This window comes from Leptodactylus fuscus, chromosome 3 (genome assembly GCF_031893055.1).
Source record: "Leptodactylus fuscus isolate aLepFus1 chromosome 3, aLepFus1.hap2, whole genome shotgun sequence".
NCBI lineage: Eukaryota > Metazoa > Chordata > Amphibia > Anura > Leptodactylidae > Leptodactylus > Leptodactylus fuscus.
This window is the reverse complement of record NC_134267.1, coordinates 19,902,271-19,928,808: the sequence shown is the minus strand read 5'-3', so window position 1 is coordinate 19,928,808 and position 26,538 is coordinate 19,902,271. Positions and strand designations below refer to the sequence as shown.

Below are 26,538 nucleotides of genomic sequence, written 5' to 3'. Positions count from 1 at the left end.
ATTACATGTAGTACGGAAATCAATGGTCGTCCGTGTAATACATGTTCACACTAGGTCTGCCAGGATAAGCACAACGGCCTGTTAGTAGCTCTTCCCCTAAGTTCAAAAAGTAGGGGGGCCCCTAAGAGCAGAATCTCCCTCACTGATGTTCATAACCCGTAACAATGGGACACCGCTTTCACTTCACAGGCCATGTGATGTCACGTTTATCAGTCACATGACCTATTTACAGTTCAGTCCCATTCAAGTGACTTGGTTAAGGTGCAATACCCAGTACGGCCACTATGTAATGTACTGTGTGGTGAAAGGATCACTGCAGTCTCTTCCTGTGGGAGCCGGGGTGTTGCCCCCACCAAACCGATGACCTATCTTAAGGATAGGTTAGCAATTTAGGTGCACATACCTGACGGATATCCATAACATGGAAAACTAAAGACAGAGCGGTCAACTCCTTTAACTAAAGCTTTATATTCATGGAGCGCTGAACTCACCTCGGACAGCTCGGCCGAATTCTGCTCAAACTGCTCTTTGAGTTGCTCTATAGATTTCTGCCCTTCGTAGATCTGTGAAGAGAGAACTTGGATGTAATAACGTCTAATAGTGGATACAAATACATTAAAGGGAAAGTGACCTATTGGTTGCCAACAAGCACACATTCTTAAAAGGATTGTCTCCACACATACCCCTTGTTCCCCTTAACCCTATCCACAGGACAAGGGGTAAGTGTCCAATCACTAGAGGCCAATTGCCCCCATTGATCTAGAGGATGCATGTGAATGGAGCACCAGTACGCGCTTGTATAACCAGCTCTCCATTCTCTTCCATGGGGCCACGGGCACTGCCACAGATTACATTCCCAGAAACCCTTTAGAAGACAATGGAACAGCAGTCACACAAGCGCACTGGGGCTCCAATCACAAGCAGGCTTTAGGGGGACTTTCTCTCCCGCCATATTACAGATTACTGGGGGACCCAAGGATAAGACATTATCCCCGTCCTGTGGACAAGGGATAAGTGTCCGTAATAGGACAACCCCTTTAAGGGGATGCCCAGGATTAGCAAATGTGGCCTCTTTCTTCTTCTCAGTGAGATCACGTCTGCTTGGTCACGTGGCTATGCTATAGCTCAGTCCCGTTCACTTGAATGGGACTGAACTGTAGTAATGCCATGTGACCAGACCGACATGTATCACTACCAGAGAAGAAGCAAGCAGCCATGTATGCCAACCCTGAACAACTCATTAACATGAAATGGGGCCACTAACTAGTTACTCTCTGAAGGGGTCTGAACTCAGATGTGAAGGTTACGACATGTCCCCTTACTCACCATTTCCTGCTTCCGCTTGTTCTGTTCCCTCTGAGACTCTACCTCCTGTAGTAGGTTCCTCATTTTGGCATCGAGCTGCTTGTTGTTGTTCTTCAGCTCCTTAATCGTCCCCTGTACGAGAAGAAAGCAGAAGATGGAGATGGAAGGGTCATCAATGTGCGCAGTAACCAAGCATCTGTGTCCACCAGTACTCAGCTCCTTAGGTGGACGTGCATATTGCTATACACTTTGAACACTAGGTGGCACCCTGCTGAGTGAGCAGTATATGCAGCAAACTAAGGGTCCTGATGAAGTGCAGCCCTACAAAGCTGTTACCTTCAGTGCGGCGGCCTCCTCCAGTAGGTGCGTGCTCTTCTTCTGGGTCGTGCCCTCGGACTCTTTGGCCTCTTTTATCTGTGCAGAATTAATAAATCAGTCATCTGGAGCTGAAATCAAAGCTGCAAATATCACATGACGCGTTCTGACCACGTTACCTTTATTTCCAGCTCTGAGATTTTTTCCAAAGCCTCGCTTTTCTCTTTCATTAGCGCAGCGATCTTCTCAGCCAGCTGCTTTTCATTCACTGGAAGAAGAAATGTTATAACACATTGTGGCTTGTGGTCATGTGACAGGGCAGAAGAAAACTCGGAGAGGCCTATTAATCTTAAGCAAAAATGTGAAAACTGCTTCTTATTATCTTACTTCTATGCCGAGATATGATGCCTTGAAGTTACAGGCCCAAAATGGATGGCTGCACTACTGAGAAATTCTGATGACATCACACACTGTCTTTTTCGGCAATCTGAAGTTAGATCTTAACTCACACAAGTGTCATTTTTTTTTTTTTTTTTTAGTTTTCGTAGCATCCAAATAACCCTCTATATCTCACTGCTATGGAAACAAATCACATGGGGACATGATGTCATTAGAATCAGTAGTGCAGCCTCAGGCTTTGGGCCTGCAACTTCAAACGTGCATATCTAAGCAATGGAGCAAGATATTAAGAAAAGGTTTTCACTCTTCTACTGCACATAGAAAGGGGTTTAACATTTTTTGGCGCCCGTTTTTCTTTCTGTATTAGACCAATTGTGATCCTAACCAACAAGAAAAAAAAATCCTGCTTTGAAATTCAAAAATATCTATACAGTCAGCAAAAAAGTGATCTGCAAAGGTAAGGAACTACTTGTAGCCAGAAGCTGCAGATTAGTGTGTTCACTTAGTGCTGCGCTCACACCACAGACCGGCGGTTACAGCACATCTGCTAAGGCGGCAGGTGGAAGGCTTGTGGTTTTAGGAGGGAACAGAATAAAATTATCATCTCGAGAAAGGAGGTTCCCTGAAACCTGTTTTTTTGACTGTTGCAAGGTTCTCGCCATTCACAGAGAAAACAGAGAGAAAGCACAGTTTGATTCAGGTTACCCTAACCTATCTATCTGCAGGGCTGGGGTGATATGCTGGTTCTAGTGACAGTAACCTATCTATCTGCAGGGCTGGGGTGATATACTGGGTCTGCTGATAGTAACCTATCTATCTGCAGGGCTGGGGTGATATGCTGGTTCTAGTGACAGTAACCTATCTATCTGCAGGGCTGGGGTGATATGCTGGTTCTGGTGACTCTAACCTATCTATCTGCAGGGCTGGGGTGATATGCTGGTTCTGGTGACAGTAACCTATCTATCTGCAGGGCTGGGGTGATATGCTGGTTCTGGTGACACTAACCTATCTATCTGCAGGGCTGGGGTGATATGCTGGTTCTAGTGACAGTAACCTATCTATCTGCAGGGCTGGGGTGATATGCTGGTTCTGGTGACAGTAACCTATCCCATCTGCAGGGCTGGGGTGATATGCTGTGTCTGGTGACAGTAACCTATCTATCTTCAGGGCTGGGGTGATATGCTGGTTCTGGTGACACTAACCTATCTATCTGCAGGGCTGGGTGATATGCTGGTTCTGGTGACACTAACCTATCTATCTGCGGGGCTGGGGTGATATGCTGGTTCTGGTGACTCTAACCTATCTATCTGCAGGGCTGGGGTGATATGCTGGTTCTGGTGACAGTAACCTATCTATCTGCAGGGCTGGGGTGATATGCTGGGTCTGGTGACACTAACCTATCTATCTGCAGGGCTGGGGTGATATTCTGGTTCTGGTGACACTAACCTATCTATCTGCAGGGCTGGGGTGATATGCTGGGTCTGGTGACACTAACCTATCTATCTGCAGGGCTGGGGCGATATGCTGGGTCTGGTGACAGTAACCTATCTATCTGCAGGGCTGGGGCGATATACTGGTTCTGGTGACACTAACCTATCTATCTGCAGGGCTGGGGTGATATGCTGGTTCTGGTGACACTAACCTATCTATCTGCAGGACTGGGGTAATATGCTGGTTCTGGTGACACTAACCTATCTATCTGCAGGACTGGGGTGATAGGCTGGTTCTGGTGACACTAACCTATCTATCTGCAGGGCTGGGGTGATATGCTGTGTCTGGTGACACTAACCTATCTATCTGCAGGGCTGGGGTGATATACTGGTTCTGGTGACACTCCCTATAACTGTGGACATACGTGGCTCTCCATAGGATCTGTATATACAAAATAGTGCGCTCATTTAAAACAAAACTAATTGGAAAGTTGCTATATTTATATATTATGCCCACACTGGATCAATAAAATAACTGGTTACAGACGTGCAGGGATTCTATGAATCTGCTGAGTCATAGACGGGGCTTTGTACTGTCCTTCTGCTGACACAGCATTGCAACACTGAAGGTCAGGCACACACACACGTACACACACGAGATATACACACATATATATACACATGCAGGAGATGTATACACACATGCAGGGGGGCCATTACCTTGATACATCCTGCTCTTCACCTACAAGAGAACAGATCATACATGTTACTGCTACACGTCCTCATACACATAAGTATACAATGACAACACTCAAAGGTCAGGGTGTGAGAGGCGGCCGCTGGGGCAGTGAAAGGGAACACCCGGCAAATAAGATTAACAGATTGCTAAGAAAAGCTTACTGCAGCGTGTCCGGGCTCCAGGAGCCGGCCTGACACTACTAGTAACAAACCCCTCTCTGACATGGAAGTTTAGGGGTTTTGTCGTTACCCTTATCCACAGGATCCAGTATAAGTGTCAGATAGCTGGGGGGGGAAGGGGGGTCTGGGAGGACTACGGGAACCCAGAACAATTAGAAGAACAAGGGCCCAAAAGTCTCTCTGCGCCCTCTATGTAAACAAAGTGCCAGTGCATATAAACATCCAGTGCTCCATTCACTTCTATGGGGATGTTGGGAGATTTCGGTCCCGGAAACCCCAGAGAAGTGAATGGTGCACGGGTTGTTTATGTGCACTGGTACTTCACTTATATAGAGGCACAGAGAGACTTTCTGGCCCTCGTTCTCCTGATTTTTGGGAGCCCCAGTGGTCGGACACGTATACCCTATCCACAAGAGAAGTCTCTATAATGATACATTCCCTTTAAGGGTTTTCTGGGTGCAGTGCTGAGGTGAGGTCTGCGGCATCTTTACTGAATATATACACACAATGGATACAGACAATATATACATGATATGACTAGAGGGTCACATGGGGATAAGACTGCTACATGAAGATGTTCTCCAGTCTCCATAGACTTCTATGGCAGTCATGGAAGCAGCTAAGGAGGAGTGTACAATCACCTGACCAGGAGGGTAGGGGGCCGGGAGACATTTCTATGTCCCAAGAGGTAGGAACCTTTAAGACCTTTTAGCATATCCATCTATCCAAATGTTTAAGGAACATCCCTTTAAGAGTCACAGGCATGAGACCGAGGCTTTATGATGTAGTGGGCACTTACCGAGAGACAAGTTCTCCAGAAGAAAATCAAGAAAGAGAGAAGTCCCACTACGAAGGTGACGATGACCGGCTCCCAGCGTATACCGTAGAAATCGGGCCCCGGCTGGAAGTCTTCGGGCAGAGCCGACAGGAGCTGTAACAACAAGAGGTCCATTTAAGAACATAACACAAGATGTACCGGGACAGTAATACAGCGCCATCTATCAGCGGTGACCACCATAGCATGCTGGGAGCTGTAGTTTTGCAAGAGTTGAAGGATCACAGAGTGGAGACCAGGTTTTCCTTGGGCTGACATATTGATGCTTTATCATTAGGATGGATCTAATGATATCCAGGACCCCCACAGATCAGCTGAAGAGGTTGCAGTAATCGGGTGAGCAGTGCGGCCTCTTCACTGAATACCAAGCACAGCGCCGTACATGAGATAGTGGCTGTGCTTGGTATTGTAGCTCAGCATCATTCACTGTGACGTCAGCAGCTCAGGGAAGAGGCTGGAGCGCTGATCAGCAATTCTGCTTCATTATTTGAAGTGAAAAATTTGAAGACAAGTCTGAGATGCCTCAAATTCCTCTCCGTCGGCAAACTGCGCAGCATGCTTAATTTTCCAGGGTCCTGTTTTGGCCTCTGCATTCAATGGGCAGCAGAGTCTCGGGGGGGGGGGGGGGGGGTATATGGCACCGATTTTTAAGTGGAACCTTCCAAAAAGTCAGTGCTAAATTCCTCCATGTGAACGTGGCCTTACAGACGATCAGCTGCTCTTACTATAGAAATCCCTGGTATTCCCCCCGCGCTGTGAGACTTCTAGAGAAGGTCTTCTGAGAACTCTTCATTGTGCTGTTCCTCTGTAATTCCTCCTGAAAACGGACGCACAAGTGGGTGTAACCAGCTGTGAGTCTGTCCCTGCACAGGTGAGGCTATTCATCAGATAAAAGGCCAAATGACAAGCTGGTGTCAATTTGACTTCCGGCGTTCAGCCTGGTGACGCATGAGTTTGGTCATACATGAGGCGCACCCTGTGATGTTGCAGAGGATATGAGGACTGGTATCTGTCCCAACGACTCATCACCTATAGTCCATGGGGCTGCCGTAAAGCAAGTGACTGAATGCGGTTAAGAGTTCAGACAAGATGGCCGCCCGGATAGTAACAAACTATAGGCAATACATTCCAGTAATACAAATCCTGAGCCATGGTCTGCAATCGGTGGCTTTCCAATATGTTAGTGACCACCCCCCGCGGCATGCTGGGAGCTGTGGTGCTCCTCCCACCCGTCCTAATAAATTTGAGGGTTGGATAGCATATTGAAGAGGATTCAGGGTGAAGATCCTGTTCTGGTATACCCCGGTCTCATCCATGGGCTTACACTACAGTCCGCACCTCCTGCACAGAGGTCAGGCTACTCCATCCGCTGCACTGTGAAACTCAATCGTGGCTGTAAAGGGGGCGGGGGCCGCGTCTAATTTGGTTTGTGTCAAATATTCTGGTGACAGAAGGAGAGGTGAGAACAACTACAACACCAAATGTTATATGTTCCCGCTCCAGGAGAAAGCGATGGGGGAGGGGGGGTCCAGTCCCAAATCAATATTTCATACAGGATATGGCATTAGTATGTGATCTGTAGGGGTCTGACCCCCAAGACCCGCACAGACCATCTGCGGCAGCAGCTTCTTGACCATACAAGTAATAGGAGCAGGGCTGCAGTTCCCTGGATGCACCACTATACAGTGAACGGGGCTGTTGTGCCACTCTTATTATCCAATAGGATCCCAAATGTCCGGGTGTCAGACCCCAAGCCATCCACATACTGAGGACCAACCCTGTGGATCGGTCATTAGTACGGAAAATTAACTTGGGGCCAGAAAAACCCTTTAAAAGGGTTTTCTGGGACTGTAATAATAATGAGCTATTCTTAGGATAGGTCGTTACAATATGATCAGTGGGGGGTTCAACACTCAGAACCCACGCAGATCAGATGTAGGAAGAGACTGGCGCGCTCACGAATGCTACAGCCTCTGCCATGATGTCATCTTTGTTAGTCACATGGTATAGAAGCAGCTCAGTCCCAGCCAAGTGAATAGGACTAAGTTGCAGTAGCAAATACGGCCTATGGGATATGCACAGTGCTGTGCCTGGTATTGAGTGAAGAGGACAGAGCGCCCCCTAGTGCAGAGGCTCCGCTACCCCCGACAAGCAGGACAGAAAGCTCTTTCTACAGACCTGCTGGTGGAGACAGTGACTGAGCTCGTGTGTCCACCTGCAGTGAAGTGGATGGACATGGACGTTATTATACACTGTGAACAGCAGGTGGCGCAAGTAAGTAAAGGTCATAAACCCTCACTAGATAGTTACTATTAAATACAATCTATATTTACATTGATTATCCAATGACATGTTTATGATGAGCTTTACACAGTTCCCAGAGCCCTCCTGACATCTTTAGTGCCCTCCATAGACATCAATGAGAACACTATGGATGTGCTTGTCTCCTAGATGTGACCGGTCTGAGCAGAATCAATAAACATTATAGTGCTGGCTTTACCGCCACCTACTGACACTGGATGACTGCAGAGAATGTGTACTGACCGCCTGCCCCATAACCCCCCCCCCCGTATAATGCACATGTACTGACCTGGAGGAGTCTGGACAGCAGGAGGGTATATAAGGTGGGGAGGGTCCCCAGGATACCCATGTCAGGCCCTGTGTCCAGTGGCGGGGAGGAGGAGGAGGATGCTGTAGGGTCTTCTTGTTCCATCTCATCCATGATAGGCTGGGTCAGCTGAAGGTCCAGAGACCAATGTAATGTTATTACCAAGGAGAGGAAGGGGCTCCCGACTACTGACAGGACCCCCAATCATACCAGCAGCCATGACACATGTATACAGAGTATCTGCACCTACAGCTCAGCTACATAAAGGTTTCTATGCCCCCCTCCTCCCATACACATGGTACAGTCTCCAGCTCTGCCTTGTATATATGAGAGTCCCCCAGTGACCTGTAAATAAGGCACAGTCTGATCCTCTATATATTATAGTCCAACCTGTCCACAATATATATGGTACAATCTCTGCCTGTGCCCTGCATATAAGGGGCAGTCCCCTCCTTTACCCTGCACATAAGGTAGTGTCCCCCCCTCTACTCTATATGTATATATGGTACAATCTCCTTCTGTGCCCTCTGTATATGGTGCAGTCCCCTCCTCTGGCCTGTATATATGGTGCAGTCCAATCCTGTCCCTTGCATATATGGTACAATCTCCTTATTTGCACTCTGTATATGGTGCTACCCCCTCCTCTTCCCTGTATATGTGGTACAGTCCCCTACTCTGCCCTGCATATAAGGTACAGTCTCCCTATCTACTATGTATATATGGTACAGTCTCCTCCTCTGCCCTGTACATAAGATACAGGCTCCCTCTCTACTCTGTATATATGGTACAGTCCTCTCCTCTGCCCTGCATATATGAGTTTCCTCCTGTGCCCTGTATATATGGTACAGTCCCCTCCTGTGCCCTGCATATAAGATACAGTCTCCCTCTATACTCTGTTTATATATGGTACATTCTCCTCCTGTGCCCTGCATATATGATACATTCTCCCCCTGTAAGCTGTATATATGGTCTAGACCTCTCCTCTGCCCTGCATATAAGGTAGATTCGCCCCCTCCCCCAGCCCTGTATACATGGTACAGTCTCCTCCAGTATATAAGGCGCGCTCCTCACACACTGCTGTCTCACCTCCCGCTGCCTCAGCTGCTCTGAACTTCGCCTCCTGTCATAACAACACGTCACCACTGAGAGTCCCGGCAGAACCCGGATGCGGTGACGTCAATAGGCGGCGACAACCCGGAAGTAAGCCGGCGCACAGGTTAACCGTTACCACCTCCGAGTGCTTACCATTAACCCCAAGGAGCCCGGACACGGTTGGAGCCGTTCTGTATCTCCACTGACCACTCTATGGTCAGCGCTGCCGCCTGATACTGCCCGCTGTGCATGCCGGATCTTGTAGTTTAATATGGCGGCCCAGCTGTCACTGAGAGGCTGTCAGTCATTGCCAGCTCAGCGCCTGTCACCTGCACAGCGCCATCTAGAGCCGCAGATTTATATAAGGATCGTATAAACATGTTATAAATGTAAAATAAAAAAAAATAATAAAATATAAAGAGGCAACTTTACATGTGTAGGTTCCCCCAGTGTTGCAGTAAGAAGTGGGCACCTGCAGTAACCACTGATCTAAGAGTAGGGGTCTCCAGGGGTATCACTGTAGGGGGTGCAGAGGATTCGGTCACATCTGACACCTGGAGCATTAGGGGGCCCATAAAGGTGTCACCTCCACACCTGAGCAGGCCAGTTTCACCCTTCTGAGGTCACCTCTGCTTTCGGGACCCTCCTGGAAGTTCAAGATCATGTAACGCGTGTGTCATCCGCCGAAACGTCCCCCACCATTAATCAGCATGTTCTTGCACCCCCGTTTAGGGTCATTTAACCCTTTCTCTTGCAGGGATCTTTTGGCTACTAACAGCTATAACTTGGCCTCTATAGCCATGATACAGCTGAGCGCCCTGGGTGCTATATATCCCCAAATATAGACAGCTCGGGTTCACGCTGCCTTTCTTGGAGTTGATCTTAAGGGCCTGATCGGAAACCACACCAGAAGGAGCTTCGGTTTTCTGCCATGGTTTCCACAAACAAAATACTTGTCAAATTTTTTTTTAATATAGGTTATGAGCTCCATATAGGGATCACAATGTACTTTTTTTTCCTATCAGTATGTCTTTGTAGAATGGGAGGAAATCCACGCAAACACGGGGAGAACATACAAACTCTTTGCAGATGTTGTACCTGGCGGGATTTGAACCCAGGACTCCAGCGCTGCAAGGCTGCAGTGCTAACCACTGAGCCACCGTGTTGCTCCGCTTGTCAATTTTTCACACTGACTTTGCCTTGACAAGTTCAGCCAAACCGTGGGCGAAACGGAAACGGTGACCAATCAGTAAGCTGCATTTCCTGGCACAAACACAGTCAGCCTTCGGGTATGGTCACACGCAGGAATTTGGTCAAGCAGAAAATAAAAAATATGTTTCAGGAATTTTCGCCTTCGTAATAAATCGGTCAATTCTTTGAGTAAAAGTGCCTCACATCACCTGCTCCATTTCTGACTTCTAATAAATCCTGACAACTAAATTTTATCGACATCCATTTAGTGCACCAAAGTGACTTCTGCGATTTGCGACGTTTCTCAGCATCAGAAGCCATCGTTCTTGTACCGCAGATTTTACAACCATCATTCACAGATTGTCACTCATGGTCAGATAATGAATGTTACGTCTCCAGAAATCTAAGAACGCGAGGCCCAGAGCTGGAGGTGAATGAAGCCTAATGTGCCCAATGTTTACCCTGCTGACAACCTGCGGATTAATAATCCATATTTACTCTCCTATTCACCGAAACCAAAAACGGACTAATTTCATGTTAGGTAAATACCATCGCAGATCGCGGCCAGGACTCGCCGTACAACTGGTGGAGCAGACTTATTTGTCTGAGCAGAACCACGGGATGTAATGAAAGACATGAAAAGCTTCCAGTGAGCCTGCATGATGGAGATTATACCGCCAGATGTGTAATATAATCTCCAGTAAGTATAGGAGTGGATGCGATTTTTCAATCTGAACAGGTCCCAAGTCTGTGACAATTCATTTCAACTAAAAACCCGACCCATTCATGTTAATGGAGCGCACACAAATCCATCTGATTTTCTACAAAACTGCCCTTATTCAATGAATGGAACAGATTTATGCAACAAAATTTCACACGTGTGAATGAACCTCTAGTGTAAGATCACACTGTAGAATTTGGAGCTGATTTTGAGGCCGATGCCCCCATTATAATAGAGCAGGATGCTGTAACTGGTAATGTCCAGTAGTCCCATAGACTCGGCCATTGCTCCATTGCAAAGTGGGACTCCAGTTCCTGTGATCAGTGGGGGTCAACCCCCTACCAGACACTTTTCATCTACAGTAGGCTGGAGGATACGTTCTTATTTGGCAATACCCATTTAATGTGATGTGAACAGAGCTTAATGGGAGTCTACCATTAAATTTTTTTTCTGGTTGACACGTAGGAATAGCCTTAAGAAAGGCTATTCTTCTCCTACCTTTAGATGTCTTCTCCGCACCACCGTTCGGTATAAATCCCTGTTTTCGCCGGTATGCAAATGAGTTCTCTCGCAGCACTGGGGGCGTCCCCAAAGCTGCGAGAGAACTCTCCAGCGCTGCCTCCATCTTCTTCAGGAACGGCCTCTTCACGTGTCTTCTTCCGGCGCGGGCAGTCAAACTTCTAGGCCCGACTGCGCATGCCCACAGGCCACAAGAAAATGTCCACTTACTTACCGTGTAAGCGGCCATTTTTCTTGTGGCCGCGGGAATGCACAGTCGGCTCTGCCCGAAGCCTAGAAGTTTGACCACTTGTGCCGGAAGAAGACGCGTGAAGAGGCCGTTCCTGAAGAAGATGTAGGCGGCGCTAGAGAGTTCTCTGGCAACATTGGGGAGGCCCCAGTGCTGCGAGAGAACTCATTTGCATACCGATGAAAACCAGGATTTCTACAGAACGGGGGAGCGGAGAAGATATCTAAAGGTAGGAGAAGAATAGTCTTTCTTAAGGCTATTCCTACGTGTCAACCAGAAAAAATTAGATTTTAATGGTAGACTCCCTTTAACATGAACCACCCCATGTAGAAAATGTACTCTGCAGCTGTTGCACACCACAAGATCGATGTATAAAAGCGCGGAACATATAGAGTTAACTTCCTCTAATACATCACTTAATCGTCTACACGTTCTGACCATAACCACATACACAACTCCTCACATAGCGCGTCCAAAAACCTCAACTCGAATTAGATGCGACACATCTTGTTCACATTTTAATCCACGATCGAGTTGTAACGTAATAACAAATCTGCCGCATAGACAGGAGCAGATTTTATAATGATTTTAGGATCTTCGTTTTCTGTCTTCTGAAGGTTTCCCCATCCTGGATACATCATAGTCCAGCCACATCACATACAGATCACGTCATATCAAACTACCGCCACTTTATTCGCTGGTGTTAAGATCTACTCGCATTATGTCCAACTTTATAAATAAAAGTACAGGAGACGAGTACCCTAACAGTGCTACGTTATAAATAGCAAAAGGAAATCACTGCCACCCCAAAGAGATCTGCAAGAGTGCCCACAGCAACACAACATGACAATCCCCACAGCCACCAGCAGAGGGCAGTGTACACCTGACCAGGACAATCTATCTACAGAACTTGGTCTCAATGATTTCACTTCTTAAAAGGACGACGTCACTTTAAGAGAAGACAATCTCCAACTATGGGTGTGTGGTAGGTATAGGTGGGTTACCACAAGAAATTGGTATTAGTGAGAGCAGGGAAGGCAGAGGTGCAGCCTTCCCTGCTCTCACCTCCCCCGTGTACACACATCACACAGTGCTTGGTGAACTTCCGGTGCTCCGAGATGGCTAATTAGCATATCAATAAAAGCGGGCTAATTAAAAAACAGCTGAGAGGTTTAACAAATTAAAGTTATTTCTGGAATAGCCTTTCCAAAGGCTATGCGAATATATGCTTAGTTAAAAAGGAGTTTTCCCAATGATAGAATCTAGAGATGAGCGAGTACTGTTCGGATCAGCCGATCCGAACAGCACGCTCGCATAGAAATGAATGGACGTAGCCGGCAAGCGGGGGGTTAAGCGGCCGGCCGCTGTCATAGCGGAAGTACCAGGTGCATCCATTCATTTCTATGGAGCGTGCTGTTCGGATCGGCTGATCTGAACAGTACTCGCTCATCTCTAATAGAATCCCTTTAAGAATGATAACATAAGAGTCCTGCTCAATCTTGCCTCGGATTCCACAGCTGATTCAGCCCCGGGGTCTGCGCCTTGAGACCCCCCCCCCACTGAGTAGGACTATTCATCGGGACCTAACCAGCATCGGAAACTATTACACATTTATGCCAGGTCTTGTAGATATTGAGGCAAACCTGAGAGGATGAGAGTGTAGTCCGCTCTGCAGGCCGCGGCATGTTATAGAGCAGCAGCTGAACAGTCTGATATATATTTTATGGGGAAAAATAGAACTAATAATTCACTCCTTTAAATCCCTTCTCAATGTGACCTTATGAGTCCAGTGGGCGGTCCTACAATGTATAGAAATGCTAACCATTGAGTAGGACCACCCACTGGACTCCTAAGCTCATAATCACAAAATGCAAATATGACCAGGAGATACAGAGGCAATACAGATAGAGAGCAAGGAAGAGTAAAGGAAACCATCAAAATGTAGATGGGTTCCATGTGTAGGACTTACCAGGCCGGCCACCGGGGCTACACTCGTCTTGGCTGCAAGGAGACCTCTGCCCATTGTGGAGAGCACAGAAGACAAAGACATGGATTCTATCTCATCTGTCTCTACTCCATCTTCATCAGTAGTAATGACTGCAAGGAAGGGAGAGACCGTGTTACATATGCTGTATGTCTCTTATACAGAATATATTACTTGTGTATAGTGATATAGTCCGTGCTGGTATAACCCGGGTATATACTGTATATAATTATATATGTACAGCCGGTATAAATTATACATCGTCTTGTCTATCATGATATGGACTATGCTGATATAACCTGAGAAAGTACTAATATATCAGTATGTAGTGATTTAGCTTGTAAAGGAGAACTCTACCCGTCAGACACAGTAAGAACAGTATCATGGTGTGGTTGTGTCTCTCACCTGGTTCAGGTTTCTCCTTATGATGAGATATGTCTCCATCTGGTTGAGTTGTGCTCGAATCCTCAGAGTCCTCAGTGGGAAGGACTGGTTCCTTATGGATCTCAGGTGGTTGAACTGTGGTCTCCTCCACTTGCGGCTCAAGCACTGTGGGTTCCTCTTTTGGGCTAGGTTCTACGTTTTCCTCCACCTGTGGCTCCAGTACTGTGGGTTCCTCTTTTGGGCTAGGTTCTAAAGCCTCCTCTGCCTGTGACTCCAATATGGTGGATTCTTCTTTCTTGCCAAGTTCTAGGGTCTCATCTTCTTGTGGTTCTGGTACTATGGCTTCCTCTACTATGATCTGCTCATCAGCTGGTGTGTCCTCATCTTTCCTCACATCTTCTTCTGTCATATCTGTAAAATGCAAGCCAACCATCAAAAACAGAAAACAAAAACAGAACAAAAAAAAATGCAATATATGATCAATACAATATTCAAGATAGGATATAATGGAAAGCAGTAATCTAGATTTGGAGAGTGTGAGACTGTTAGCAGCTGCAGAGTGTGAAGTCGAGACACATAGGCATGATGCTGCTTGCTCTAGTAAGTTTCCTATCTCACCCCAGGGCTGGATTCACAGCTACTCTGCCCATTACTGCTGTGCTATGTCCACCATGTTGCTGCTATCTAAGTGTGTGCTACAGAAAGTTACAGGAGCAAGACCTCCTCTTATCCATGTGCTATCTATGAGACATAACAGTAGCTAGTCTCTCACTCTCTCCTCCCCCTCTCCATAGACTTCTATAGCCAGCAGAGTATACCAAACACATCAAAACCTAACCTATAGGAGGCAGCTAACCTTACCTTCTTGTTCTACAACATCAGGGTCCTGGGCTTCTGGAATAAGCATAGAGCTGTCACTGAGAGTCGAATGTTTCTGCCGTAGCCTAAAGGAGATCTCCTGGAGGTCTTCAAGTAGACTTGATTCCTCGTCAAACATTTCCTTGTCCGTTGCAAGGATCTCCTCATTGCTTGCTGTTCTGGAATCTAAGACGCTCTCAACAAAGTCAAGTATATTGCTTTCAGATGCTTCTAAGATCTGGTCCAAAGCTTTGTCGATATAATCCAGACGTACATTGTCTTTTCGAGCGAGCTTCAACTCAGAGTCCATGTCCTGAAACATGGCCTCGAGTCTCATGAGGTTGTCAAGGCCAAGGTACTTGGTGAACTGAGCAATGCGGGTTTCATCCAGATACTCCCTAATGGTAGAAAGCGAAGTAATTCTGTCAATATAAGATGCTTCCTCCACAGTAGCGTCTTCAGTGACCTCTTCCTTTACTTCTTCAAGGTCTTCTACATTGATGGTCTCATCTTTGGCAGAGTCAGTTTTCTCGAGAATCTCTTCCTTGACTCTTTCCTCGTCTTCTGCTGGTATCGCTTGTTGAGTTTCTTCAGCGGTGTTCTTTATCAGACTATCATCAACATCGTTTTCTGCCGCCATTTCCTCCTTATTTGGTTCGACCACAATATTCTTTTCTTCCTTGATATTTTCTATGATGGAAGCTTGTTTGTCCTCTGGGTCTTCTTCATTTTCAGATTTTGTTTCTTGTACAATCTCTTTCTCTTCAGACACTGTGACGTTAGACTCCAATGTATCTAGATCGTTGTCGGATTCCAGTTGCCTAGCTCGTGTGGCATTAACCGCGTTTTCATCTTCCAACAGTCCATCCTCAATTTCCTCATCTGGCTCTTCTCCATTCACCTTCTCTTCTTCATGGACCTCTTTCTCTGGAACACCACCCAATTCCTTAGTGTCTTCATCTTTTTGTCCAACATCAGAATGATCTAATTTTGTTGGATCTGATTCTGAGTTGGTCGGAATTTCTGGAAGATCTGCATTTCCTGTACCTTCTTCTTTGGGTAGACCATCAACCTCTTTGTTTGAGTTGTCTAAATCATTCTCAACGGGTTTATCATCTACTGCCGCTTTATCAGCTGAATTTTCTATCGTATCTGATGGTTGCTCTTCATTTTCTTTAGAAATTGGTAGCTGTGTATCTTTCTCTTCTTTTGGGTCTTCACCTAAGACTTTATCGATTGCAGGTTTGGAATCCTCCGAGTCCGCTTTGTCCAGTGACTCTGGATCTTTTTCATTTGATTTTTTTTCTCCAGCTTGGTCTTCATCGGTTTTGGATTCTTCAAGTTTAGACTCCTCAGATAACGTCAGGTTCTCTTTCACTGCTTCATCAACTTCTGTAATTGTTTGATCTAGAACATCATTTTGTGCGTCTGCTATTTTTGTCTCTTTGTTTTCATTAAGATCTTTGCTTGGATCTTCTGATGTTTCTTTATTGTCACTTTCGGAGCCTGTCCCCTCGGCATCCTCCACCGACTCGGTCTTCTCTTGTGTAGATACAGTCTCATCTTTAGAGGTTATCGGGATACCTTCCAAAACATCATCAGAGTTCTTAGCGTCTTGTGTCTCAGTTGGCAATTCTTTTGTTTCTTCTAGGTCTACATCGGCAGCTTGATCGATAACGTTTGGTTCTTCAGATACCGATTCCGGATCAGCGTTGGAAGAAGGAATTTCATCACTAGAAGTCAAACTAGTTGCATTTTCAGAAGTGTTGTTAGACGTAATATTTATCTTTGGTTCGGTTTGCAAAGCTTGCTCGCCCTCGACAGCAGATAGTGTTTCTTCTACCGGTTCTTCTTCTAAAATATATAGGTCTTCATCAAACGGTGGCTCAGAGGTTTCATGCCTCACACTGTTTTTCTCCATACCAAGTAAATACAAGTTGTCTTCTTCTTCTTCCAACTCTTCCACTGGTTCCTCATCCTCGTCTTCCTCGGAATCATTTTCATCTGGATCAGTGACGTCCCGTGTGTGTTCCCCACCACTAACAATGGCAAAGAATGTGTCTCCCCATGTGGTTAGGATATTTTTTTCTTGCTTTAGCGGTGTTGCATGACCTACATCTACAGGAACCTTCACTTCTTCTTCAGGAGGTGCTGCTTTTGCCTCTGGTGGGGTGCTAGAGGTAGAGTCATTTTCAAAAGTCGCCTGATCTAATGACTTTGCTTCAGATTCTTCGAAAGACAATAAAGGAGGTTCCACGGACTCTTCAGAAAGTTCCTCTTCAAGCATTGCTTCAATGAATTCATCTTCATCCTCGTCTTCATCAAGATATTTATCTTCGGCTGTAACACTTCTGGTCTTCTCATCATCAGACACAATGGCATCGTCCGTTGAGCCAATTTCGGTCTTTAAGCTCTCAGTCAGCTCTTTGTCTAGAAGGGTGTAGGACTTAAAGTTTTCATTCTTTTCTGTAGGTTCGGTAACTTCTCCCTGAGAAAGGCTGTCATTTTTGGCTTGTTCACTATCTGGCACTTGTGATTTGCTTTTTGTATTTAATGCATTGTGTGCGGCACTGTCTTCCTGAGAATTTTTGGAGTGACTATTTACAACGGGACTATGTACATTTGCAATGGGATCGTTATCTTCCTGTCTGTTCAACTCAGTTTTGTCTTCTTTTGGGCTTTCAGTGGCTTGTTCATTACTTTCTTGGGATTCAGAAGTGGGCAAATCTGAGTCAGAAGCAGAAGGGAGCCTTGGAGAAGTCTCAGAATCTGAAGAAAGTGGCTTTTCTGGTGTTTTTTCAGATTCCGAAACACTTCTGGGCTGTTCTCCGGACGTCAAAGTCGATGGCTGTTCAGATGGCGTTTCAGATCCTAAAGATGGTGAGCCAGATGATTCCGATTCTACTGGAGACGAATCCCCAGTTACTGTTTTTGTATCTGAAGGAGATGGATCCTCAGGTTTGGTTTCTGATTTTCCGACAGAGGTGTCCTCCTTTGGTTGTTCGGGTTCTGAAGCAGAAGGATCATTTGGAGGTGTCTCAACCCCTGAAGGCAGGTCTGATGTTTTTCCAGACTTTTCCAGAGCTTCATCAGACTCACCTTCTGCTTTCTTAGGTTCCCCTTCTGTGGTTTTACCCTCTGTACCAGACTCTTCTTCTGAAGGTGATTCAGAGTCTGGAGAAGATGCCTCCACAGGTGGTGTTTCTGTCTCCTCCGGGGAAGGAGAACCCCCTGCATATTTTTCACTATCACTTGTGCTTCCTTTTTGTATTTTAAAAAGTTCATCTACATCGTAAATATCAAATTTATCATTTCCATCCTCAAAACACACAAAATCTGTTTCCTAAAAAAGAAAAAAAAAAAAGACCAATAACAATTAATTATGGTGCAAAAATAACAATTCTAAGCAAACAAGTCCACAAGAGAGGAGATAACTGTCTAATTGGTGGGTTCACCCTCCGAAACCTTGACAGATCTCAAGAACTGGGGTTCTTTTCTGCACTATATGAATAGGAGACTGTTGGAGATAGTCAAGGTACAGAACTTGGCCAGGCAGAATTTTATCATTTAATGGGTTTTCCAAGGGTTTACATATTGATGACCTGTTCTTAGGGGTTGGTCATCCATATGTGAAAAGTGAGGGGTCTGACACCAGAGACCCAGACTGATCAGCCAGGAGAGAACTGCGGCCTCTTCATTGAATACCAAGCACAGCGCCATACATTGTCCGGTGGCTGTGCTTGGTATTGCAGCTTAGCCCCTAAGGATAGGTCATCAATAGCTAACACTTAGAAAACCACTAGCTAGGTCTGTGTAGGGGATTCGGTGCTCTCTATTAGTGGTTGAAGTTCTGTTTTCCTATTAAAAAATTTTATATATTACCGTATGTTTGACTTTAATATAATGTGAGGGTTTTAATGTGGACAATAGTAATAGAGATAAAGGAACACACAAAAAAAATAAGACAATTCAGCAGATTTACTAATCAACAAAAGGGGGGAGGTTTAACAGGAAAGGGGCGTGGCTTCAGGTGCAACTTGCGGCAAAATTGCAAGAAAATTTAGAACAGAAAGAACATCTCTTTGGAGAATCCCTATGTCCTGAGCCCCCCCCCCCAGGGCCCTGCACCAGGTATAACAGAATACAGTGTACTTACATCTGTCGGCAGCTCCAGCTCATCGCTTGTGTAAACTTGTTTAATGTCTACAAGGTCCTTTGGGAAATATCCAAAGAAAGTGCCCACCTGGAAAACAGAAGAGAACGGTAAAGTACTGACTATATTACAGAAAAATATATCTTGGTACCATGTTAGCCAGTGGATATGAAATATAAAAATGAAGAGTCTTCAGTAGTTGATACCTTTTTTAATGGCTAACTAAAACGATGACAGATTGCAAGCTTTCGAGGCTGCTTAGGCCCCTTCGTCAGGCATGGTTTAAACACAAATGAAGGAAGCATATTTATACAAAAAAGGGGACACCTAGGAATAGAATGTTTGGTGGGAGAGTAGATGGTAATTAGTACACACAAGTAAACTAATTAACAGTTCAAAAGGCCTTATAAGGCTCTCCATAATGCTGCACCTCCATACACTTCCTCCCTCATCTCTGTCTACCACCCAACCCGTGGTCTCCGCTCACTCAATGACCTAACACTTACATCCTCTATTATTAGAACCTCCCACGCTCGTATACAAGACTTCTCCCAAGTTGCACCACTTCTCTGGAATGCTCTACCCCGGACAATCAGATTAACTCCCAATTTCTACAGATTTAAGTGCAAACTAAAGACACATCTTATCAGACAGGCCTATCACAATGTCTAATGTAAACCCTTCCGTACTGTGATTAGAATCCCTAACATTAACCCTCCTCTGTCCCCGCTCCCACATTACCCCACATGATATGATGCTGTTTCAGGCTAACTTTATACGTCCAAGCTCCATCCACATGTTAAAGGACACGACTGGTGACGGCTCATAAAGTTTTGTTTGTGTAATGACAGTCACCTCTATTACAACATTGTCTGACCTCTGTATAAGTAATGCCGCCCCTGCTACCTCTTGTGTCACCCCCTCTACCTCATAGATTGTAAGCTCTTGTGAGCAGAGCCCTCAGTCCCATTGTGTGAAATGACTTGCTTTGTAATGTATCTTTCTGTCTGTATTTGAACCCTACAAATTGTACAGTGCTGCGGACTATGTTGGCGCTATATAAATAAAATGTATTATTATCATCAGCATCAGTACAAAGAGTGGCCTTTATGGTTGCGTTGATTAGTCATGTGGGCATTTCAATAAATTTCAAACACTGTTTCCACTAGACTATGGACTGACCGGCGGCAGCGTTTCCACTAGACCATGAGCACCTTTGTCTAAAAATTTAGGAGGTAAATTCCCTGTTTTTGTGGCCTGCAAAGCCCTGCTATGACTGCCATAGTAGAAGACGTAGAACAAGCTCAGTGCCTGTAATTTATCATGGAAAATCACCGCACATCATAGGCTCACGCAAATCACTTTGTGAGTCATTTTTGCCATTTTCAGCATCGGCTGCCGAGGTAATAATGGTTCTCATAGATTTCTGAATTAAGCCTTCACAAACAGTCCATGGACATCACCGGGATCAGCTCAACAAACACTGCAATGACTTCTTACCACAATGTTTATTTCTTGACCTAAAAAATGTTTTATGTCAAAGCTGGTCCCAGCGGTGGGGCTTAATAGAGATTAGAAAACTACTTTTTGGGAAAGTCCTTTTGATTTCTCTATTTGCCATATTTGTATATGTAGATTATTTTGTGTATTGTGTATGTCACCAAGTCTAACTAGAGCGATGAAGTCACAACCAATGATTATAAGACTCCATTCTGTCCCACCAGATTTATGATCATTTACACCAGGATGCGACACTCGCATGAGTATTTCAGTATCTTCAATTAGCTGATCTGCAAGGGTGCCAGAAATCTGATCCTCAACAATCTGATAATAATGACCTATCCTAAGTAGACAAATCAACATCGTAGTTCCAGAAAACCCAGGACAACACTTTTTACAGCCAAAGATATACTAAGTGTGTCTCTTAGACCCCATTCACACAGGGCAAGAGGGAGTCGATTTTGGTCCCGATTTTGATGCAGGAAGCCGGATCAGAATAGGACCAAAATGCGCCTGCCGTGACTGTAGCGGCTTCCTACTTCGGAGTAGGCCCAAATGAATGGGCCTAGTCTGGAGGGTGCTGTCTCAAGGCGGACGCTGGGGCTGAATCAGCTGCGGAATCCGCCTGAAGAAAGGGCAGCTCGCTTCTTTTTTCCGTGAGCGGGAACAAACCGCTCACGGAAAAAAGGACACTAGCGGTCTCCATAGACCTCTATTGTGAGGGGGCGGATTTTGAGGTGGATTCGGCGTCAAAATCCGCCCCCTCTTGCCCCGTGTCAACGAACCCTAACTTTCATGATATATGGTATTCCTCACATTGGCAGATATATAACATAGTATATATACAGCATGTCTACCGCCTATGTTCAGCACTACATGTACATTAACTACATGCCCCAAACCGGATATAAACTGAGCCCAATGTAGAATTTTAGCAGGAGAAAGAAAAACTTAGGCAGGAAAACTTACACAGGTTTTAAAAAAAATATTTTATAATCCAGAATATTTGGTAAAGCGACACCTCCGATTCCGGAAAAAAGGAATTTTTAATTTGTTGCCCAAAACCTCTCTGCCCTGACACTGGTTTGTACCCATGGATATCTGACAGCTTAGTAAACAATATAAATGCTGCCATGTAGGACACTGTACCAACCTACCAGGAGATGCCAGTGCTAAATATAACCCTCTCTGGAGAACCTTCAAAGTACATCGTAAAGTCTTCTGATCAGACAGGAAACCGGCTCTGCCCGCCACAAACCCTCACATTATATCACTCACTAATAATAGCGTGCCGCACCGTACACCGCCGGTATGATCGCCGCCTTATACAACACCAGTGACCTTCGTATTATCGAGACCCGACACATGGACGGTTCTCACAATGGGAAGAATAACAACTAACATCAACGGGATCTCAGAAGGCGAATGTGAATACAAGTCTCTATAAAGGGATATATAGTTTCGGCCAGGGCTGTGGAGTGAGAAGGCCAAAGCGATTTCTACATAAATGGTGACAGCCATGGACGGAATCAATAAAGATCCTCTAATTCATTAAAAATCTAGTGATTGAATTAAACGATACATTATACAATATCAGTAATTGTATAATATAATAGAGAAAGTTTTATATTGAAGTCGGAGTCTATAACTTTTTTCCAAAACTATACCCAAAACTTACCCCAACTAGGGCAACAGGGTGGCTCAGTGGTTTGCACTGCAGCCTTGCAGCACTGGAGTCCTGGGTTCGAATCCTGCCAGGAACAACATCTGCAAGGAGTTTGTATGTTCTGCCCGTGTTTGTGTGGATTTCCTCCCGTACTCCAAAGACATACTGATAGGAAAAATGTACATTGTGATCCGATCCCTATATGGGCTCACAATCTACAGTAAAAAAAAAAAAAAAAAAAAAAAAAAACTCACCCCAACTCAGTCTCCACAGTACTGACTCTTAATCGGTGGGCATCGGACTCTTTCCAAATTTTTCCCTATAGAGCGTTACAGGTGCCCGACAGTCAGGGGTGGATCCAAGAAAAATTCCATGTTAATGATTACCCAAAAGTAGAGTTAAAGATGCTGTGCCAAGGATAGGTGACAAGTGTCTCATTGGTGGCAGTTCCACCTTCGTTAAACCGAGCGTGAGGGTCTCTTGGACTTAACAATTTTATACCATGGGGCTTCCTAGTCCTCCCTGCCAGGCTATATTTACTAGGCACTGTATACCCCACACCACGGGCCATAGGGATGACTAGGAGTATACAGCACTTCTTCACTGAAGCCAGGTAAACAGAGTTAGGCAAGAAGGACCAAGGTGACCACGCAGGACATAAAGCTGGATGAAATTGGCAAGTATGGGTTCTATTTTGTTCTTAAGTTTCTTAATGATTTTTTAAAAAAAATAATTTCTCTGTGAACGGCCATATTGGAAACACACATGTCCTTCCTTCATTGTCGGCACTGACAGTGTAGCAGGGTATGAGCGCTTTATGGCAGTAAACTCAATGGAAGTCAACTGACAGAGACTAGTACAGTTTCCAGAAAGTGATGGCGTACAGCCCCTGCCCACAGAGACCAGAAGTGACAGGCAAGCTACATACAGAGCCTTATCCGTGTGGATTGTATTAGCTTTCCTTTATCTAAGCTTCTGGTAGAACAGAGCTGCCACTAACTCACCTGCCCTCTAATGACAGCTAAAAGACTCTGCAAAGTCTGACCCGATCTATGCAGCAAAGCTTAGAAGTGAACTGCCAAAACCAGGAAAGGTCAGCCCATCTTTCCTACTGTCAGCAATGTAAAAACTGCAACAATTCAAAATATAGAATTTTTTTTTTTTTTTTGTAAAAAGCACCTCCAAAAATTTGTAAAAGTTTATATCAAACATGATTTAGTGGTCAAACCTGCAAAGCTCCTGTTCAGTTAAGCTATACTTTATGCAAAGTAAAACATCCAACCCAAAAAATATTCAGATGGTCCTGAATTTTTGGGGATTTCTACAAGTATGAGGCACAGTATTATCCTATATGAGATCCCTGGGCGGCGGTTATGTCCCAGGTGAGTCATACACATCTCTGTGCCCAATCCTCAAAGTAAAGGGCAGCTGTGACGCTCCAAATGCTTTGCAAACAAAAGCTTCTTGGCACAAATATTGCACCTAAACGTCCATTTTAATAGATGCCAACATTGTGATGTGTTGCCCCCTTCCTGGGGTCAGTTAAAAGGCGTGTGCCTGCCCCGATATATCTAATGACCTTTTACCCGCACGGGGGCCAGTATGCCGGGTATATCTGTAAATAATTGATAACATCCCACATGCAAAATGGCTATAGCTATAAGAACTGACTGCCACGGATCACACCATTGTACTGCACTACGCCAATGTTTCTAAATGCGTCCGTTCTCTGTATGAATTCAATATCCTCCTTCAGGTACATTCAAGACAATCAACCCCCGCAGAGTCTTTTCTAGGAAAAGCTTCTATAGCTGCCTGCGAGCCCCAAGGTCTTCTAAGAGCATTGAATGACTGCAATGTAATGAATGCGACAAATGTTGCGAAGTCACATCAAGTCCCCTAAATATACACAGATGCCCAATCAGACCCCCTAAACTAATACAGACCCCCTAAATAAATGCAGACTGTAAACCAGATCACCTACATAAATGGAGACCCCTAAACTCATTCTGAGCCCTAAGAATAAATACAATCTCCCTAAATGAAAACAGATCAGATACCTAAACAAACAAAGACCCTGTAACTCAATGTAGGCCTGACCCTCTATGTAAATACCGACCACAAACCAGATCACCTAAAAAAATACAGACCCCAGAGTAGACTCCTTAAACTCATACTGACCCCAACACATAAATTCAGACCCCAGACCCTCTAAATAAAAGCAGATAACAGACCAAACCTGCAAACCAAATGCTGTCAACGATCACAGATCTAGGCTGATAAGGCCCCCATTTAACAAATGCAGACACCCTAAACAAACACATATACCAGAAAAGACCCCCCTCCAAATAAAAACAGGCGACAGTCCTCTAAAATAAAGATGTTACACCACATAAATACAGAATCAGAATACAGAACGAATACTCTGAATGAAGACAGATTCCTTAAACTAATGCAGGCCCATGAAATAAATGCAGACCCCTGAAAATAATCCACAGATGAATACAGACCCCAGACTCCTCGCTCCATCACAGACAATGGGACAGATTTATTATACCAATATTTTTGTGTAAATCAGGGTTTTAAGCCAAAAATTTGCAATTTTTTTTTGTTCCCCCCTCAACAATTTCCCAACGAGGAGGAATGGGGAGGGCATACAGGGGACAAGGCCATCGGCCCTGCCAGATATGTTATCATGTATGACAGAAATCTATGCCAGCTATGAGCTAGCGTTATTGCCCGCCAGGCGCACGACTCGGCCCGAGGGTGCACCTCATTTATGACAAGGCGTGCGTCTCGTCCTATATGGCGGCCATGGGACTATGATAATGTTAATAATATCAGTCTTTCTAAATCTGCCTCAAGGACCTGACAACTGCAACTCCCATGTCAGGATTTGGTCTGTGATGGAGTCAGGAGTGTGAAGAGATGAATATTTAGTCTCTTCTCTTTTTTTCAAGACTCCCTTGTAGATTTCGGGGAAGTTGGCACATCAGCTATTACTTGTCTTCATAAATATGGAGCACCATTATCTTATGTAACTAGGTCATAAAACCGCCATCAATTCCTTAGTAACCCTCCCACCTCTCCTTGGCCACATTCGGTTCATCCTCAGCCAAGGACTCAGCAAGGAAGACAAATCAATCACGTCTCTACCACTAGACACAAAGCCCAGGCTTCATCTTCTAACTAGGCCTCTTTTCCATAGAAAACAGTAATAAGCCAAAAAAACAACCCTGGTGAAATAACAGATTTACTTACACTTCCTGCCCAAAGATATGTCGACCTCCCCGTTAACTTGTGGTAAACATATATTACTTCATCCTTTTTAAAATTCACAAAGCGACAGTCCGGCCCCGTGAAATCTTCTATGGCTTTACCCCGGCACATCAATTCTGTGGAGAAAAAGAATAGAAACGTGATTTACTAGTAATATAAGATATATCATGATACACGTACACACTATATACCTCTTTATATACTACTAGCTGGTACCCGAGACTTCGTCTGCGGTGATTGTAGAAGTGGGTATATACAGGCGCGGGTAAGGTTTTCGTACTGTGTATAAGGTCTGGGATATGAAATGTAACTTTGTATCTTGTTTTTGCTGTAATTCAGAGAATACGTGAGACTTTTGTGTTGAAGTTACTTTGTATTAGAGCTGCTATATATACGGTGTTGTGAGAAAATTTACATAGTGACTTTGGGACAGAGGTATTTGAAGTTAACCCTTTCCCGCCAATGGCATTTTTTGATTTTCGTTTTTGACTCCCCTCCTTCTAAACCCCATAACTTTTTTATTTCTCCGCTCCCAGAGCCATATGAGGTGTTAATTTTTGCGGGACAAATTTTTCTTCATGATGCCACCATTAATTATTCTATATACTGTACTGGGAAGCAGGGAAAAAATTCAGAATGGGGTGGATTTCAAGAAAAAATGCATTTCTGCGACTTTCTTACGGGCTTTGGTTTTACGGCGTTCACTGTGCAACCAAAATGACATGTCCCCTGTATTCTGTGTTTCGTTACGATTCCGGTGATACCAAATTTATATGGTTTTAGTTACATTTTGACCCCTTAAAAACAAATCCAAAACTGTTAAAAAATTTTTTTTTTGAAAAGTCGCCATATTCCGACAATCGTAACTTTTTTATACGTGCGTGTACGGGGACGTATAGGGCGTCTTTTTTTTGCGTGACCGGGTGTACTTTGTAGTTCTACCATTTTCGGGAAATGTTATTGCTTTGATCACTTTTTATTCAAATTTTTATCAGAATCAAAACAGTGAAAAAACGGCGGTTTGGCACTTTTGACCATTTTTCCCGTTACGGCGTTTACCGAACAGGAAAAATATTTGTATAGCTTTGTAGAGCGGGCGATTTTGGACGTGGGGATACCTAACATGTATGTGTTTCACAGTTTTTAACTACT

At 44.8% G+C, this 26,538-nt stretch overlaps 1 protein-coding gene across 2 annotated transcripts in view; it reads right to left on the bottom strand.

Moving 5' to 3' along the window:
• The window catches only part of MIA3 (MIA SH3 domain ER export factor 3), a 52,023-nt gene that overhangs the window by 21,597 nt on the left and 3,888 nt on the right, over positions 1 to 26,538 (bottom strand). For both annotated transcript variants that reach the window (XM_075267087.1, XM_075267085.1), the window contains exons 2-12: positions 25,369 to 25,502; positions 18,945 to 19,031; positions 14,792 to 18,131; positions 13,952 to 14,341; positions 13,532 to 13,659; positions 5,167 to 5,298; positions 4,170 to 4,191; positions 1,800 to 1,888; positions 1,642 to 1,719; positions 1,327 to 1,437; positions 492 to 563 (exon numbers count right to left, since the gene is read on the bottom strand). In XM_075267087.1, the coding sequence (XP_075123188.1) occupies positions 492 to 563; positions 1,327 to 1,437; positions 1,642 to 1,719; positions 1,800 to 1,888; positions 4,170 to 4,191; positions 5,167 to 5,298; positions 13,532 to 13,659; positions 13,952 to 14,341; positions 14,792 to 18,131; positions 18,945 to 19,031; positions 25,369 to 25,502 (4,583 nt within the window). The remainder of the gene's footprint in view (positions 1 to 491; positions 564 to 1,326; positions 1,438 to 1,641; positions 1,720 to 1,799; positions 1,889 to 4,169; positions 4,192 to 5,166; positions 5,299 to 13,531; positions 13,660 to 13,951; positions 14,342 to 14,791; positions 18,132 to 18,944; positions 19,032 to 25,368; positions 25,503 to 26,538) is intronic.